This window comes from Spermophilus citellus (genome assembly GCF_964194105.1).
Source record: "Spermophilus citellus genome assembly, chromosome: 9".
Classification (NCBI taxonomy): domain Eukaryota; kingdom Metazoa; phylum Chordata; class Mammalia; order Rodentia; family Sciuridae; genus Spermophilus; species Spermophilus citellus.
In genome coordinates, this window is record NC_138191.1 from 67,950,764 (window position 1) to 67,969,195 (window position 18,432).

At 39.8% G+C, this 18,432-nt stretch overlaps 1 protein-coding gene across 4 annotated transcripts in view; it reads right to left on the reverse strand.

The window, feature by feature from the left end:
- SAMD13 (sterile alpha motif domain containing 13) overlaps positions 1 to 18,432 on the reverse strand; it is a 58,291-nt gene that overhangs the window by 13,751 nt on the left and 26,108 nt on the right. For all 4 annotated transcript variants that reach the window (XM_081308552.1, XM_081308553.1, XM_081308550.1 and 1 more), the window contains exon 3: positions 2,912 to 3,023. In XM_081308552.1, coding sequence (XP_081164678.1) covers positions 2,912 to 3,023 — 112 coding nt within the window. The remainder of the gene's footprint in view (positions 1 to 2,911; positions 3,024 to 18,432) is intronic.

Consider the following 18,432-nt stretch of genomic DNA (forward strand, 5'->3'; position numbering starts at 1 on the left):
ACACAAACATTAATTCCATTAGAAACTGCCATGAAATAATTAGCACCCCATATCACTGGCAACTGTATTGTGCTTTCTGCAACTCCACTTTTCAAATATGGCTTAGTGGCTGCCCTCTATCCCTGCTCCATTTGGGTCAAATGGCAAGGCAAAGCCTTCCCGGAGGGACTGTAGGATATGGCTGTTTTTATGGTTTCCCAGCTGCTGTACCTAGACATCTATCTGGAAGGATCATGCATTTAGGCTGGAGGTGGACTTCAGTCTTCCTGTTGGGATGTGTTTGGTGAGTCCATTGCCAGAAGACCCTCCTTTCCCTCTGTTTCCTTAATGGGAAGAGGGAAAGTAGTGAAAATTTCAGAGCAGGAGAAAGATATGGATTGCTTCCAGAGAATAATTCAAGACTCTTCACCCATTCCACGACCTTTCTATGAGAATGAAGGAACTTGAGCTTCTGGACCATGCATGCTTGTCTTGTATTCTGAAAATTCATTTCTCAGGCTCCTGAGTGGGTAACCTCAACACAGAAGCAAGATGATATCCATTTACCCCTTGAATGATTCTGAATGAAATGTTTCCTTCTGTGTCAGTATACCTGGTGCCAAAATGAGGTCATCCTTGGGAGAAAGGGCATGTTTCTAAGCCAAGCTCAGAGCTCGCCAGATCCATTTCTGAGATCGTGCACAGAATCTGCAAGGCCCAGAGAGCACACTGTCTCCCAGTCTGGGATGTCTGCCTCAGAGGAGTCTCGAGAAAAATCCCAGCCTGAAAAAGGCTTTTGGGCATTTGGGAATCTGACCAAGAGACCTATTAGCTAAATATTTTTTGTTGTCACTGCTAACCTTTTATAATATTATTTAAATTTAATTTTAGAAGAGAGCTATTCAACTGCAATGACATAAAGGATATTGTACCATTAAACAACAAACTAAAATTTGTTATAGCTGATCAACTTTCACTTTTCAACCTGAATTGTGGTTTTCACCAGAATTTCATTGTAAAGATTTTTAAACATAAAGAAAAATTTTCAGCATTTTATATTGAACACCTATATCCCCACCACCTAAATTCTACAATTAATATTTTCTTTACTTACGTTTTCATACATCTATCCATGTAGTCATCACTCTATTTTACTGTCAATCCATATTTTTATGCTTTTCAAGGGAAACTGTATATATCAGTATACTCGTCACTTTTCATACCATTATTTACTATTTTTAATTTTTTTTACTTTTAAGGTAAATGTACATGCTGTGTAATACAGATATGACCCATTCACATATGTCAGTGCATATGCAATGACCACAGCATATGCCTGTAATACAAACCCTTATCAAAATACAGAGCATCACCACCACCCAGAAAGTTCCCTCACAGCCCTTCCCAGTCACTCTCCACTTCACCATTCTTGTCTTCAATTAGAGGCAAACACTTATTTTTTTCCTACTATTGTATTCCTGTTCTGAAACTTAATCTAAATTAACCCACTCAGCATGCTGTGTAACAAACACTTCTTTCAGTGTCATGTTTTTGAGATTGACCCAAACTGTTGGATGTATCAGTAATTCGTTCCTTTTTGTCACTGGGCAGTATTCCATTGTATGAATATAACACAGTTTGTATGTTCATTTTTTTGAGTCTTCTAATATTTGAGAATTATGAAAAACTGCTAAGTAAAATTTCTTTGCAATCCTTTTTATAGATATATGTTTTCATTTCTCTTGGGTAAATATCCAAGAGTGGAATTCCTAGGTCATGGGGTAGATGCATGGGTGTTTATTTTACACCTTCACTAGCAATGTAGGAGAGTTCTGGTTGCTACACATCCTCATGAAAATTTGGCACTCTCAGTCTTTCTAATTTTAGTTCTTCTGGTGGGTGTAAAGCAATTTAAACTTCTATTTTGTCAAATTTCCAAAATAGCAAAAAAAAAATACATATGTAGAAGGATCAGGTTTGAAGACAACCCTAGTTAAAGAGATTGAAGTGTATGTTATTAGCAAAGTCACTTTATTTAAATTCAGGCCATACAACAAATAGCTTGAGAGAATGAGCAATGCTAAAGGGATGCAAAAGAAGCAGGCAGACATATTCTTCAGTGTGTAATTTTCCCAACTATACTATAATACTAGAAAAGTAGTTACTGCCTAGAAAACTGCAGCCTTTGTTGCTAGAGAAATAGGAACTGTATTTCCTTAGAGCTGGCCTGGGTGCACCATGAAGTGTTCTCCAATTTACCTCCTCATGGTCAAACCTCTAGGAGGACCATCCCTATAGAGCTGGCTCAGCCCACAAAGTGGAGTTATGAGTCACCCAGACTATTCTAAGAGATGCCTGTTCCTCCATCCCTCTCTCTAACACCAATCCTGGGTCTGAAAGAAAGGAATTAACATTTCTGAGCATCAACACTGTGCCAGAACCTCTTAGGCAATTTACATATCTTGTCTTTTTATCCTTATAACATCCCTACAGAATCCTGCACTATTTGACTCTACCTTGTTAAGCACATGGGAAGCAAATTACAGGAGGCTAAATGGTTCAGGGGGTGTTGAGGCCAGTAATAAAATGTGCTGCATGTCTCTTGGTCAGATCTCTCGCTCTTCTCTCTCTTTTCAATTTTCTGATTTCTAGTGTTTGTCTGGAGGGTAGATTACCACTGCTGAGCCTGATCAGGCTTTCAGAAGATGCAGATACAACAAGCTTTAGCCCTCCTCTCTGCAGCTGCCACATATCTCAGCCTTGGGTTTTCCTATGAAGGAAAGGAATCATCAGCCTCCCACTCTCACCCTCCTTCCGCCTCAGCTTCTTAAAGCCTCACTGTCCCTTTACTACTCCTTTGGTCCTCTTCCTCATCACTCCCTCTGTCCACTGTGGGGAAGGGCGATAATTGTATTCATCCAGAGTGAGTTACCTGTTCCTGAAAAGCATTAGCTTGCTCCTCAAATCCTGCTGTTCGGAAATAATTGACGACATCCATCACAGCCCAGTCGGCAGGATCAGGTGGTCTTCCATTTTCCATGGAACTGCAGGACACAAACCCAGACAGTTGTCAGGGCACTGGGTACATACAAGGTAGGGCCAGGCTCACTGCTTTTCCTCCCAGTGCTAGACTGGGCCAGCTTGCTGGGACCTGGTCCTTCTCTTCTCTCAGAGGACCAGACAGAGCCCAGTCCCCACCCTACACCCTCCAGAAGGGCTGTGATCATTTTCCATTTCTTGGTGTCAGATGATCACTACTCCTACTGGCTCAGTCACTGCTTTCACAATAAACTATTTAACCTTTAATATAAATTCTTCCTCACATACTGGCTTTTTTTTTTTTTAAATCAAAGACATTGAGAGTGATCCAGTGACTTTTAGTGACCTGTAGCTGGATATTCATTCTGTACTTTACACTACAATATTCATTTTACAATGTGACTCCAACATACCTCTCTTCCCATCTCCTGCCACCTTCCTTCTCCCCATCCCTGCACATCAAGGAATAAAACTATTCTAAACGGTCACACTCTTTCATAGACCCCGCCCTCTCACATTCTGTCCCAGCCTATTTTAATGCCTCCTCTCCTGTCTCTACCTGAAAAATTCCTACCATTCCTACTAGCTCAAAGTTCACCTCTTCCCTATTTTCTGGCACTGCCAGATAATTATTTTAGTTACACTCTCCTCTGAGTTCTAGCACTCCATTCAAACTCTCATTGCAATATCCTCTGTACTAGATCATATTCTCTGTTTATTGGACAGTCTCTCCTACTAGAGTGGGCCTGTGGGCTAGAGATACGCATTTGAAATTAAATCACTTCTCATTTTATTATTCATAGAGTCAAGTGTGTACTTAGGAACTCAATCAATATTGTTCAAATGACTAAACAGGTGACAGTCGAACATCTGCCTGAGAGATTCCATAGTAACCCTTCTCACTGAATTTAGAAAGGAGGGACAGAAGTAAAATAGAGTAAGAATGGCATTGAGCTGCAATTGCTATAACTCTGCCTCATTTCTATGTTTCAGGAATATCTATCTGATAATCATCTTATCCAAGGTGATCTTCCCAATCACATTGTTCGTCTGCTTAAAAGTCTTCCAAGGCTTTCCTTTTCTCTTAGGATAAATTTCAAACAGTGTAAGTGGGCTTAGGAAGTCATTCAGGACAATGGCCCCCACCTCTCTAAGTTAGGAACAAACTAGGAAGCTAAACCCACATATTGCTTATTCTTACAAACCTTATAGTCCCATAGAGGAATATTAATCAATAACCATACAGGTAAACATACAGCTGCAAGTTAGGCAAAATGCTGTAAGGACAGATGCACTGTGCTATGACAGAAAGATTTCCTGTGGAAGTTTCCTTTGAGGTAAGGCCCAAAAGGCAGCCAGAGTTAACTGTAAGGTTATGAAGTCAGGTGAAGATCCTTCCAGGCTCTGTAGCAGGAATACATATAGCCAAGGCAAACCATGCAGGTGACACTGAGGCTTATGGATTTTTGCTAAGAGCAATGGAAAGTTGTTGAATGGCCTCACAGAAAGGGGGTGACCTGACCAGATTCATATTTTGAAAAAAGAAGGTATTAGAGAGGAGCCAGAGAGGAACAATCGGTACAGATGAAAACTCTGTTGCATTCATCCAAGCCAGAGATCATGGTGACCCAGACTAGAGTGGTGGCTATAGAAACGAAGATAAGAATGTGGATTTAAAAGCTATTTAATGAATAAGATTTGTATAACTCAGTGGTGGACAAGACATAGAGAAGGAAAGGGATATAAGTGTTATGGAACTGAATGGAAGTTGGTACCTTCACCAAAATGGCATCCCTAGGTTTGGTTGGACACACTGAATCTGGAGTTCAAAGAAACGAGTGAGCTGGAAATACACATTTGGGGGACAGAAATTTAGATGGTGATTGAAACATTGAGAGGATGAGCAGAAAACTAGGCTTCAAATTAAACTTAGTAAAGTTTAACATTTAGTGAAAGTTGAAAATATTCATGTTACTTTGAATAGAAGTGAAATTACCCAAACTTGGGAGGACTACTAAAGATCTTCAGACATCTAAAAGGTAAGAGTCTAGCTATCTCATTCCCAGCAAAATGTTTTGGTCATAGCAAGAAGCTGAAATAATTGATTAAAAAAAATTAAACCAACTTCTGCTCTTGTTAAAGAAAAGGGAGAAACTGATTAATGGCATATGTGATTGCTCATTTCTCAACAGCACTAAATTTTAAAACATTTAAAGCCAATGCTTACTAGTTGGAAGTGTTTTCCTTTTTGAGTTCAGAGATTGTGAATCTCTAAGCACTGTGTGCCGTGTATCCATGCACCCATATGTGTGTACACACATTATTTCCTAGCATTTAATAGGCAACATGCATTTGGGGAAAAAAACCTACTTTCACCCTAATGTTGTCAAACATTAATTATGTACTTTTAAAATCAATGCTAAATGTTTTCTTTTTAAGTATTTATGTGCTGGGATTTTCTGTCATTCTAAGAACATAAGCAATCATGAGCTGATACCAGGGACCCTTTTCAAGGTACCATTTTATTTTTCTATTTTGTTTATGGTGCGTTTGAAGAAATGTCTGGGCAGGAGTTCTTTGTTCTAGCAATTCTTTTAAGTTTTCTAATCATCTCACTTCTGGCAGTAAGCAGAGTCTCACTGGACACACTTTCAAGTGACTGAAAAGTACCTGAATTCACTTTCCCTATGGATGACTTCAATTAGTCACCTTTCCTTATAAAGAATAGTTATCAATTGTAATAACAAAGTATGTTACATTGTGATTTTAGGATGAGAGGCTTTCCTGATTCTTATTCTGTTGTAACATCACCACTTTCATAATTCTGAAATATCATGAGTACCAACAATACTACAGATAATAAGGACTTCATAAAACTGATGACCATGAAGAACAGGAGTGACATGAAACTGAGAACTCTCACATGTATAAGGTGAGGGAATCTAACTGGAAGAAATAAGGGCTAGAAACCAATCAATACATTTCAAGATTATTCTACATAAGGTTAAGTCTGATGACCCCCAAATCACACTAATTTAGAAAAAAATGACATTAGATAATTCATTTCCTGAGAAGAAAATCCTATCTTCTTGTAGCTTCCCAGCACCTCGCACAGAACTGACTGGTACATAATTTATATATAGCAGAGACACTGTTACATTAAATGAACTAACAACCAGAAAGCACTTACAGTCTATGAAATGCTCTTCAGAAAAGCTCAGAAAGGGTAAGAAACTCACCCAAAGTGTATAATAAGATAAAGCCAGGATTGAATTCTAGACATGCTTGGCTCCAACCTATCCTTTTCCCATTGTACTTCTTTACTGATTCAACAACTACTTACTGAATGCCCATAGTCTGCTCAGTACTGTGCTAGATGCAGGGTTACCAGGATCAAGAATGTATAGTTCCTGCCCTTGAGGAGCTGGCAATCTCGGGAGGGAAAGCAGTTGGAAACAGCTGACCCTAAGAAATACTAGCATTGAGAGGTGAATAAAGTGCAACTGAAGACACATGCAATGGAGGGCATATTAGTTTTGTCTAAATTGAACACTTGAAGATTCTCTATGACGATTTAAAAGAACACCTATGGCTCCAAACACACCCTGAGCTGGGACTGAGGATTTGCTGAGGCATGTGCACTCACGTGCATATCACAGCTTCTACATTCTGATAATAAAGCAAGATGGATGATTTCATTGAGCCCTTCCAGGGGTTTTAGTGATGGTTTTAAGGAACTACTAGAGATGGAATGTAGCATGAAGGTGGTGGTGAGGTGGAGGCTGGGGGTAATCAAAGCCAAAGCCAAATAATATCTGGCATGGGAACATTTTGGGGGATAGATTGACACTTATTCCTTCAGGGAAGGCAAAGTCTCTCCTCAAGGATTGATATTTATAGCCAAACTCAGACTCTTAACCTTGTTCCTTTATAAGTGGTCCATTCTCTCCATATCCTTTCTTATAATGTATGCATATCAGACTCCAGAAGCAATTTAAATAGCACTTTTTAAAACACCTCCCAGTTGGTGGCTCCATTGTGGCTGCTAATTTTGCACTGAAAATGAGACAACAGATAGGAAAGTTCCATTGTCTTTGGGTATTTATTATTTGCTATCATCATAGCAAAGTGTTTCTTAGAAAATAATACATATTAAGATAATAAACCCTGAGTATTTTTCCAGGCATTGGAATTTTTATAAAATATGTATTTTGCCTTATTATAAAAATTAGCAAGAAATGAAGGACATAATTTGTCTTTAATTCCCTCTATTAATCAAATAAATGTTTCCATTTAACCCAGTCACCTTTTAGCCTTTGTGCATATGGTTAGGTACGTCATGCGCTGATAAAATTCTATCATGTGTGAATAATTCACACTAGGAAGTGATTATCCTTTAATTAAACAATCACCTCACTTTAAAAGAGAGCCAAAGAGATGTGATCATGGGGACAGAAATGCCATAAATAACCATTTGGCAGATATAATACACATTATTTGAAGACTTTTTCACATGGGCACATCATAATTTTAAGTGTTGTCAGCAACATTTAAATGTCTCCATTTCCCTTTACATGAAGGCAGGTGGGAAATAGTTGAAATTTTCTCTAAATCTAGCACATGTGTATTTTATGGTGCTTATGATATTATAGATTCTGAAGGTTAGTCAGGCTAAAAAGGTACTCTAGATAAACAGAATCCACATGTGATTTTATAACTATTATATTCATTCACTGCATTTCTATTTCAAACTTCAGAGGAAAAAATACTTTAAACACTGGTTAACATATTATGGTGATATTTTTGGCATATTACTCTTTTTTTACAATTTTGAGTGTTACTTATTTTTGTACTTAAAAAATGCACTCTAATTTTGTACTGCCTTAATCTTTATACCTTATTTTAAAATTAAATTACCCTGCTCTTTGCCCATGTCTTAAAACAGCCTTTGGCTAAAAGCAATTTAATTCTGATTCTAATAAATTAATATCGATCCCTTTGCCTATAACATATCTAAGAATGAAGCAACTAAATGAGCTTAGTTTTCTCCTCTATTCTTCTTCTCCTCTCCCTTCACACTAACAGGCAGGGATCTGGCTAAAATGCAGGTCCAAAAAGAGGATGAGTCAAAGGCTCTTGACAGGACATTTTTCATTTAAAAATATTCAGGCAAATAGGAGTTGACTACAGTATGATGAAATGATGAAAGCACTGGAAAAACAAAGAATTAATCAAGATTTCTATATCTTTTAAATTCTTGAGTTTAGCATTCAGAGTCCTGATTCAAAAGTAGCTTTCTAATTTGTACCAAAATGCAACTGGGTAATAGCCTAGACTTCCCCCTGTCCATGGCTTTGCTTGTGTCACTTCGATCCTTTCTGTTAAACTTTGAGGGATTACAGTCCTACTCATTTTTAAAAGGTTTACCATTTAAATGTTCCCTTCCAAATACCTGCAATTAATATTTTACTCCAAACATTGATAGACAAATTTTAATCTGTTACCATGAGCCAGCTCCTTAATAAGCATTGTAAACTCATAGCCTAATGAAAAGGATAATCTCAAATCAGCTGTGACATGAAGAGAGTCATGTTTGTTCCCAAAATTAGAGAACAGAGTGAATAGATGACAGAGGAAGATGGGAAGGTAACATAGCCGTCTGAGTTAGACCATGCTAAGTGGGTGGACTAGAGGCTCTGGAGCTATGAATCAGCCCCAACACCAGAAGCAGGAGCTGGGGACAAGAGGGGAAGCTTCTTGTATCATTTCTTCCTTCTATGATAGGTATCTTCCCTTGGCTGCTGGTTTTTCTCTGAAGTCACACAGCATTCTGTACTTGGATACCTCTCCCCAGTACCCCATCTCATCTTTCTGAAAATAAGTATCCTATAAACAGCCTTTTTTCTTACCTGTTAACTTCTAGCATAAATAAAATCTTCAACTAAAATAAATACAGATACTTCTTTGAAGAGGACTCATTGAATTTCTAGGGTTTATTTATTACTGGATAAAATTCATGCCAAATACAAACATGAATATTTCATATCCTTATTATTGTTTAAAAAGTGACCTAGAACTCTCAATTCCTGCCATGAGCCACAGCACAGTGGTCACTACTCCAAAGGACTTAGGTATAGCTTAATCACTTAGACACACTTGGTTTTCCTTCTACAGGGATTGCAATAGCAAGACAGAAACTGTGTAGAAAACAGCAGCATTCAAAGACATATAGGGCATGTCTATAAATTCTGCTGGCCTTGACTGAAACCCCTGTTGTTTTCACACTGAAAATATGATATCTTAATATGTATAATTTTATACATTTTACTCTTTTGAAATGTATATTTCATGAAGGCTATTATTTGCTATAGACAAAATGGTATAACTTAAAAAAAAAAACAATAAACAGACTCAATTCTTTTTTTTTAATTATTTTATTGTTGGTTGTTCAAAACATTACATAGCTCTTAATATACCATATTTCACAGATTGATTCAAGTGGGTTATGAACTCCCATTTTTACCCCGTATACAGATTGCTGTGTCACATCAGTTACATTTCCATTGATTTACAAATTGCCTTTCTAGTGACTGATGTATTCTGCTGTCTATCCCATTCTCCACTGTCCCCCCTCCCCTCCCCTCCCCTCCCCTCCCCTTCTCTCTCTCCATCCCCTCTACTATAAATCGTTTCTTCCACTTATATAATTTTTCTCCTACTCCTCCTTTCCTCTTATATGTAATTGTGTATAACCCTGAGGCTCACCTTCCAATTCCATGCAATTTCCCTTAACTCTCACTTTCCCTCCCGCCTATCATCCCTGTTTAATGTTAATCTTCTTCTCCAGCTCTTCGTCTCTACCCTGTCCTTGGTTACTCCCCTTATATCAAAGAAGACATTTGACATTTGTTTTTTAAGGATTGGCTAGCTTCACTTAGCATAATCTGCTCTAATGCCATCCATTTCCCTCCAAATTCTATGATTTTGTCATTTCTTATTGCAGAGTAATACTCCATTGTGTATAAATGCCACATTTTTTAATCCATTCATCTATTGAAGGGCTTCTAGGTTGGTTCCACAATCTTGCTATCGTGAATTGTGCTGCTATGAACATCGATATAGCAGTGTCCCTGTAGCATGCTCTTGTTAGGTCTTTAGGGAATAGACCGAGAAGGGGAATAGCTGGGTCAAATGGTGGTTCCATTCCCAGCTTTCCAAGAAATCTCCATACTGCTTTCCAAATTGGCTGCACCATTTTGCAGTCCCACCAACAATGAACAAGTGTACCCATTTCCCTGCATCCTCGCCAGCACTTGTTGTTGTTGGACTTCTTAATGGCTGCCAATCTTACTGGAGTGAGATGGTATCTTAGGGTGGTTTTGATTTGCATTTCTCTGACTGCTAGCGATGCTGAGCATTTTTTCATGTACTTGTTGATTGATTGTATGTCCTCCTCTGAGAAGTGTCTGTTCAGGTCCTTGGCCCATTTGTTGATTGGGTTATTTGTTATCTTATTATCTAATTTTTTGAGTTCTTTGTATACTCTGGATATTAGGGCTCTATCTGAAGTGTGTGGGGTAAAGATTTGTTCCCAGGATGTAGGCTCCCTGTTTATCTCTCTTATTGTTTCTTTTGTTGAGAGAAAACTTTTTAGTTTAAGTAAGTCCCATTTGTTGATTCTGGTTGTTAACTCTTGTGCTATGGGTGTCCTACTGAGGAATTTGGAGCCTGACCCCACAGTATGTAGATCATAGCCGACTTTTTCTTCTATCAGACGCCGTGTCTCTGATTTAATATCGAGCTCCTTGATCCATTTTGAGTTAACTTTTGTGCATGGCGAGAGAAAGGGATTCAGTTTCATTTTGATGCAAATGGATTTCCAGTTTTCCCAGCACCATTTGTTGAAGATGCTATCCTTCCTCCATTGCATGCTTTTAGCCCCTTTATCAAATATAAGATAGTTGTAGTTTTGCGGATTGGTTACTGTGTCTTCTATTCTGTACCATTGGTCCACTCGCCTGTTTTGGTACCAGTACCATGCTGTTTTTGTTACTATTGCTCTGTAGTATAGTTTGAAGTCTGGTATCGCTATACCGCCTGATTCACACTTCCTGCTTAGCATTGTTTTTGCTATTCTGGGTCTTTTATTATTCCATATGAATTTCCTGATTGTTTTATCTATTTCTACAAGAAATGCTGTTGGGATTTTGATTGGGATAGCATTGAACTTATAGAGAACTTTTGGTAATATCGCCATTTTGATGATGTTAGTTCTGCCTATCCATGAGCAGGGTATATTTTTCCATCTTCTGAGGTCTTCTTCTATGTCTCTTTTTAGGGTTCTGTAGTTTTCATTGTATAGGTCTTTCACCTCTTTTGTTAGGTTGATTCCCAGGTATTTTATTTTTTGGGAGGATATTGTGAATGGAGTAGTTGTCCTCATTTCCGTTTCAGAGGATTTGTCGCTGATATACAGGAATGCATTTGATTTATGCGTGTTGATTTTATATCCCGCCACTTTGCTGAATTCATTTATTAACTCTAATAGTTTCTTTCTAGACCCTTTTGGGTCTGTTAGGTATAGAATCATATCGTCTGCAAATAGTGATAATTTAAGTTCTTCTTTTCCTATTTTTATGCCTTTAATTTCTTTCGTCTGTCTAATTGCTCTGGCCAGTGTTTCGAGGACTATGTTGAACAGAAGTGGTGAGAGAGGGCATCCCTGTCTTGTACCAGATCTTAGAGGGAATGCCTTCAATTTTTCTCCATTCAGAATGATGCTGGCCTGTGGCTTATCATAGATTGCTTTAACAATGTTGAGGTATGATCCTGTTATCCCTAATTTTTCTAGAGTTTTGACCATAAAGGGATGCTGTACTTTGTTGAATGCCTTTTCTGCATCTATTGAGATGATCATATGGTTCTTATTTTTAAGTCTATTGATGTGGTGAATAACATTTATTGATTTCCGTATATTGAACCAGCCTTGCATCCCAGGGATGAATCCTACTTGATCATGGTGTATAATTTTTTTGATACGATTTTGAATCCGATTCGCCAGGATTTTATTGAGGATTTTTGCATCTAGATTCATTAGAGATATTGGTCTGTAGTTTTCTTTCTTTGAAGTGTCTCTGTCTGGTTTAGGTATCAGGGTGATGTTGGCCTCGTAGAATGTCTTTGGAAGTTCTCCCTCTTTTTCTATTTCCTGAAATAGCTTGAAAAGTATTGGTGTTAGTTCCTCTTTAAAGGTTTTGTAAAACTCTGCTGTATACCCGTCCGGTCCTGGGCTTTTCTTAGTTGGTAGTCTTTTGATGGTTTCTTCTATTTCCTCTATTGTTATTGGTCTGTTTAGGCTGTCTATATCTTCCTGACTCAATCTGGGCAGATCATATGACTTAAGAAATTTATCGATGCCTTCACTATCTTCTATTTTATTGGAGTATAAGGATTCAAAGTAATTCTGATTATCTTCTGTATTTCTGAAGTGTCTGTTGTGATATTGCCTTTTTCATCCCGTATGCTAGTAATTTGGGTTCTCTCTCTTCTTCTCTTCGTTAGCATGGCTAAGGGTCTGTCAATTTTATTTATTTTTTCAAAGAACCAACTTTTGGTTTTGTCAATTTTTTCAATTGTTTCTTTTGTTTCGATTTCATTAATTTCAGCTCTGATTTTAATTATTTCTTGCCTTCTACTTCTTTTGCTGTTATTTTGCTCTTCTTTTTCTAGGATTTTGAGATGATATATGAGATCGTTTATTTGTTGTTTTTTTCTTTTTTTAAGGAATGCGCTCCAAGCAATGAATTTTCCTCTTAAAACTGCTTTCAATGTGTCCCATAGATTCCGATATGTTGTGTCAGTGTTTTCATTTATCTCTAAGAATTTTTTAATTTCCTCCTTGATGTCTTCTATGACCCATTGATCATTCAGTAACCTATTGTTCATTCTCCACGTGATGCATGATTTTTCCTTCCTTCTTTTATCGTTGATTTTCAGTTTCATTCCATTATGATCAGATAGGATGCATGGTATTATTTCTACTCCTTTATATTGTCTAAGAGTTGTCCTGTGACATAATATATGATCTATTTTTGTGAAGGATCCATGTGCTGCTGAGAAAAAAAGTGTAACTACTTGATGTTGGGTGGTATATTCTATATATATCAATTAAGTCTAGGTTGTTAATTGTGTTGTTGAGTTCTATAGTTTCCTTATTTAACTTTTGTTTGGAAGATCTGTCCAGTGGTGAGAGAGGTGTGTTGAAGTCTTCCATGATTATTGTATGGTGGTCTATTAGACTCTTGTACTTGAGAAGAGTTTGCTTGATGAACGTAGCTGCACCATTGTTTGGGGCATATATATTTATGATTGTTATGTCTTGTTGGTGTATGGTTCCCTTGAGCAGTATGCAGTGTCCCTCTTTATCCTTTTTGATTAACTTTGGCTTGAAATCTATTTTGTTTGATATGAGTATGGACACTCCTGCTTGTTTCCGCAGTCCATATGAGTGGAATGATTTTTCCCAGCCTTTCACCTTCAGTCTATGTATATCTTTTCCTATCAAATGCGTCTCCTGTAGGCAACATATTGTTGGATCTTGTTTTGTGATCCATTCAACTAGCCTGTGTCTCTTAATTGGTGAGTTTAAGCCATTAACATTTAGGGTTATTATTGAGATTTGGTTTGTTCCTCCAGTCATATTTGTTCATTTATGTTACTAAACCTGATTAGTTTTCCTCTTTGATTACTTTCCCCCCTTTACTGTCCTACCTCCCACTGATGGTTTTCAATGTTATTTTCAGTTTCCTCTTCCTGTAATGTTTTGCCAAGGATTTTTTGAAGAGATGGTTTTCTAGCTGCGAATTCTTTTAACTTTTGTTTATCGTGAAAGGTTTTAATTTCATCTTCCATCCTGAAGCTTAATTTCGCCGGATACACGATTCTTGGTTGGAGCCCATTTTCTTTCAGTGTTTGAAAAATGTTATTCCAGGATCTTCTAGCTTTCAGAGTCTGTGTTGAGAGATCAGCTGTTATCCTGATTGGTTTGCCCCTAAATGTAATCTGCTTTCTTTCTCTTGTAGCTTTTAAAATTCTCTCCTTATTCTGTATGTTGGGCATCTTCATTATAATGTGTCTAGGTGTGGATCTCTTATGATTTTGCACTTTTGGCGTCCTGTAGGCTTCTAGGATATGGGATTCTGTTTCATTCTTCAAGTCTGGGAAGTTTTCTCGTATTATTTCATTGAATAGATTGTTCATTCCTCTGGTTTGGAGCTCTGTGCCCTCCTGTATCCCAATGACTCTTAAGTTTAGTCTCTTTATGTTATCCCATATTTCTTGGATGTTCTGTTCATGGTTTCTTAGCAGTCTTGCTGAGCTGTCTATGTTCTTTTCAAGTTGAAATACTTTGTCTTCATTGTCTGATGTTCTATCTTCTAAGTGATCTATTCTGCTGGTAGTATTGTCAATTGAGGTTTTAAGTTGGTTTATTGCTTCCTGCATTTCTAGGATTTCTATTTGTTTGTTTTTTATTACTTCTAACTCCCTGTGAAATTGATCTTTTACTTCCTGGATTTGTTTCTGTAGTTCCTTGTCAATGTGATCTTTCATTGTCTGATTTTGCTGTCTCATGTCTTCCTTGAGAGTCCAGATCATCTGAAGCATGTATATCCTGAACTCTTTATCTGACATTCCATCTGTTGCAGCTATTACCTCTTCTAGAGTTGAGTTGACCTGCATTGCTTGTGGTCCTTTCTTTCCTTGTCTTTTCATGTTGCTTGCGTTTCTTTCTGCTTCGTGAAACTGTTGTGTTTTTGAAATTTTTCCCCCTGTTCATTTATGTTGCTCTTGTATAGTTGGGATATCTCTCTTGTAGGGAGGGTAGTGGCTGTGATCCTCCTCTAATCAGGGTGATCTATCTACTACGCTGGTTGGTCGTAGGTCTGCCCGCCCTGCGGGCACGGGTGGCTGCTCTACTCTGCCCCCACTCCAATTGCAGTGATGTTCCTACCACGTCCTCAGATCGTTGGTCCTGATCCGGATGTGGGCAGCAGCTCTTCTCCACCCCTACTCCAATTGATGTGACGTGTCTACCACGCTGGTCGGCCTCCAAGCCTGTTCCGCCGGTGGGTCTCAGATCTGCCCACCCTGCGGGCCTGGGCGGCAGTTCTGCTCAACCCCCACTCCCAGTGGGGGTACCTAACTGCCTCTCCAACGGGTCTCTGGGCTCCTTCCGGACGCTGGCGGCGGCTCTGTTCAACCCCCACTCCAACCAGTGTGACGTGACTGCCTCGATGCTACTCGTCCACCACCCTGGCCGGCTGCCGAGCCTGTCCTGCTAGTGGGACGCAGGACTGCCTACCTTGCAGGGTCAGACGGCAGCTCTTCACGGCCTCCACTCCAAGTGGGTTGACTTGGCTACCCTGCCGTCGGGTCGCTGGTCCTGTTCCAGGTGTGGGCGGCTACTCTCCTCGGCCCCAGCTGCAGTTGGGGTGTCGCGATACCACACCGGCGGGACCCTTAGCCTGCTCTGGGCACAGGAGGCAGCTCCACTCTGCCCCCCAGGCCCCCGCAGCACCCAGCAGGACCCGGACCAAGAAGCAGTCCCTGTAGGATCCCCAACCCTGAGCCAGAGCCACTTCGGGAGCCAGGAGCCGGTCTCTCTGATCCCCACCACGTTCTGCTAGGAGCAGGCTCCTCAGGGCAACCGCCGCGGGTTCCCCAATCCCAGGCCAAAGCCGCCCCGGGAACCCAAGCCTGGCCGCACCAGACTCTCCCTGCTGGGTGCACGCTCCGCTGGGAGCAGAGTCTAAGACGCACTTCCCGCGGGCTCCCCAGCTCCGGGTCAAAACTGTTCCAGGAGACAGAGTCCCGCTGCCCCTCGTTGCAAGTTTCACTTGTGGCTGGCCTCAGCTCGCGGTCCCCGCAGGCTCCGCGGCCCTGGGCTCAAGCAGCCACGAGAGCCAGAACCCAGCCTCTCCGATCCCTGCCACACTCTGCTCGGAGCAGGCTCCACAGAGGTACCCCAGCCTCAGGCCCAGGCAGCCCCGGGAGCCTGAGCCTGGCAGCTCCAACCTCTCCCAGCTCAGTGTACGCTCAGACAGGGGCAGGGTCAAAGACACAGTCACCGCGGGTTCCCTAGCCCCGGGCCAAAACTGTTCCACTTGTAACTGGCCTCCGCCCGGAGTCCCCGAAGGATCTCCTGCCCTGGGCCAAAGCAACCCGGGGAACTAGAATCTGGCCGCTCAAAGCCCGGCGCCCGCCTTGCCAGGGGTGAGGCCTGAAGAGTATTCTCCTCAGATTTTCCAGTCCCGAGCCTGAGCGATCTGTCTGCGCGATGCAGGCAAATACCAGCCTGGAATCACCTGTTCTGTAGTTGAATGAGCTGAGATCAGTAGAAAACAGGGATGATTGCATCAGCTCTCCATGATGGCGGCTGCTGTCCTCCTCTGTGTTCCGACCGGTGACGGGAATCGAGCTGGACCGATTCTCTCCTCTATTTCAAAGCTGGATCTCAGCACTCAGTGCGGCCAGTGTGCCACTGGCAGGAGCCTGCAGAATCCGCTTCGCTGTAATCCCGCTTTGGTACCTTGCGGCTAATTAACTCGGGCGCGTCCCAGACTCCATCCACGGGGCGGTCCGCCGACCAGGTACTGCTTCCCTCCGTGCGGAGAAATCGCCCACGACCAAGCCCCTGCAGCCGAATCCCGCGCGCTGGAATTCTGTCCCCTAGACTCTGGAGCACCTCAATTTCACTGGGGATTCCCACCAACGTAGCCTTCAGCCATTTCACCTCGTGTTTCTCCCGCACAGTGGCGCAGCGTACTGGTGTGCTGCACTCCCTTCGCCGCCATCTTCCCCCCCCCCAAACTCAATTCTTAACTCAAGTTATCACTTAATTGAAAGGTATAGTCAATCACTTATCACAAGGTTATATATCAGAATGAACAGATAGCAATAAAGTATTAACATGTTTATTTTAGCTTTTCTAAGAAAAAAAAACTGTACCAGCTATAAGTATCATTATTAACTTCTAATTATTATCCACATTCAAGAAATCATTCAACACAGAAACAGTGAACTGGAATGCACTGTAGAACAAATGGACCTAACAGCCCCCTACAAAACATTCATCCCCCAAACAGCAGAACACAATTCTTATCAAGCATGCATGCAACATTCTCCAGGAAAAGCTCATGTTAGTCACAAAACAAGTCTTAACAAATTTAAGAAAACTATAATCATAACAGCTATCTTTTTTACCACAATGGAAAAAAAAACCCTAGAAATCAGAAGAAGAAAATCTGGAAATTCACAAATATGAATTTGTGGGACTTAAGTGACACACTCTAAACAACTAATGGATCAAACAAGAGATCAAAAGATAAATTAGAAACTGAGATAGGTGAAAATGAAAACACAACATATTAAAACTTAGGCAGGCAGTACAAGCAATACTAGTATTAAGAGATGTTTATAATCATAAATGCCCATCTTAAAAAAGAAAAGCTCAAATAAACAATCTAACTTTATAAACCAAGGGAATTAGCAGAAGAAAAGAAATAATAAAGATTTGAGGGGAAATAAATTAAATAGAGAAAGGAAAAACAATAGAAAAAAACCACAATGATTCTAAGAGTTGGCTCTTGAAGATAAAAGCCAAAGTGACACACCTTTAGTAGACTAAGAAAAGGATAGAAAAGACTCAAATAAACAAAACAAAAATGGAAAAAAGATATTACAACTGATGGTATAGAAATGAGAAGTATCATAAGAGACCATCATAAGCAATTATAAGCCAACAAATTGGGTAAACTAGAAAACATGGATAAATTACTAGGAACACACAACATATCAAGACTTAATTATGAAGAAATAAAAAATAGGAGCAGATGTAACTAGTAAGGAGATTGTGTTAGTAACTGAAAAACCTTCCAGCAAAGAAAAGCCCAGAACCATCTGGTTTCACTGGAGAATTTTATCATCTAAGAAAGAGTTCATTCCAATCTTTCTCAAATACTTCCAAGAAGCTAAAAAGAAGGAAATATATATATTTTTTAAAATTTTTTTGATGTTTATAGCAACTTTATTCATAATTGCCCAAACCTGGAAGCCAGCCTCTTTTTTTAAAAAAAATGTTATTTTTAGATATGCATGAAAGTAGAGTGTATTTTGATACATTACACATACATGGAGTATAGCTTATTCTAATTAAGTTCCCATTCTTGTGGTTGTAGATGATGTGGAGTTTCACTGGTCATATATTCATATATGAACACAGGAAGGTTGTTATATGATTCATTCTGCTCTTTCCAAATCCCATCATCTCTCCCTTCCCTTCATCCTCCTTTGTCTAATCAAATGGAGAAGGGAATACTCATTTTATGAAGCCATCTTTACCCTGATACCAAAGTC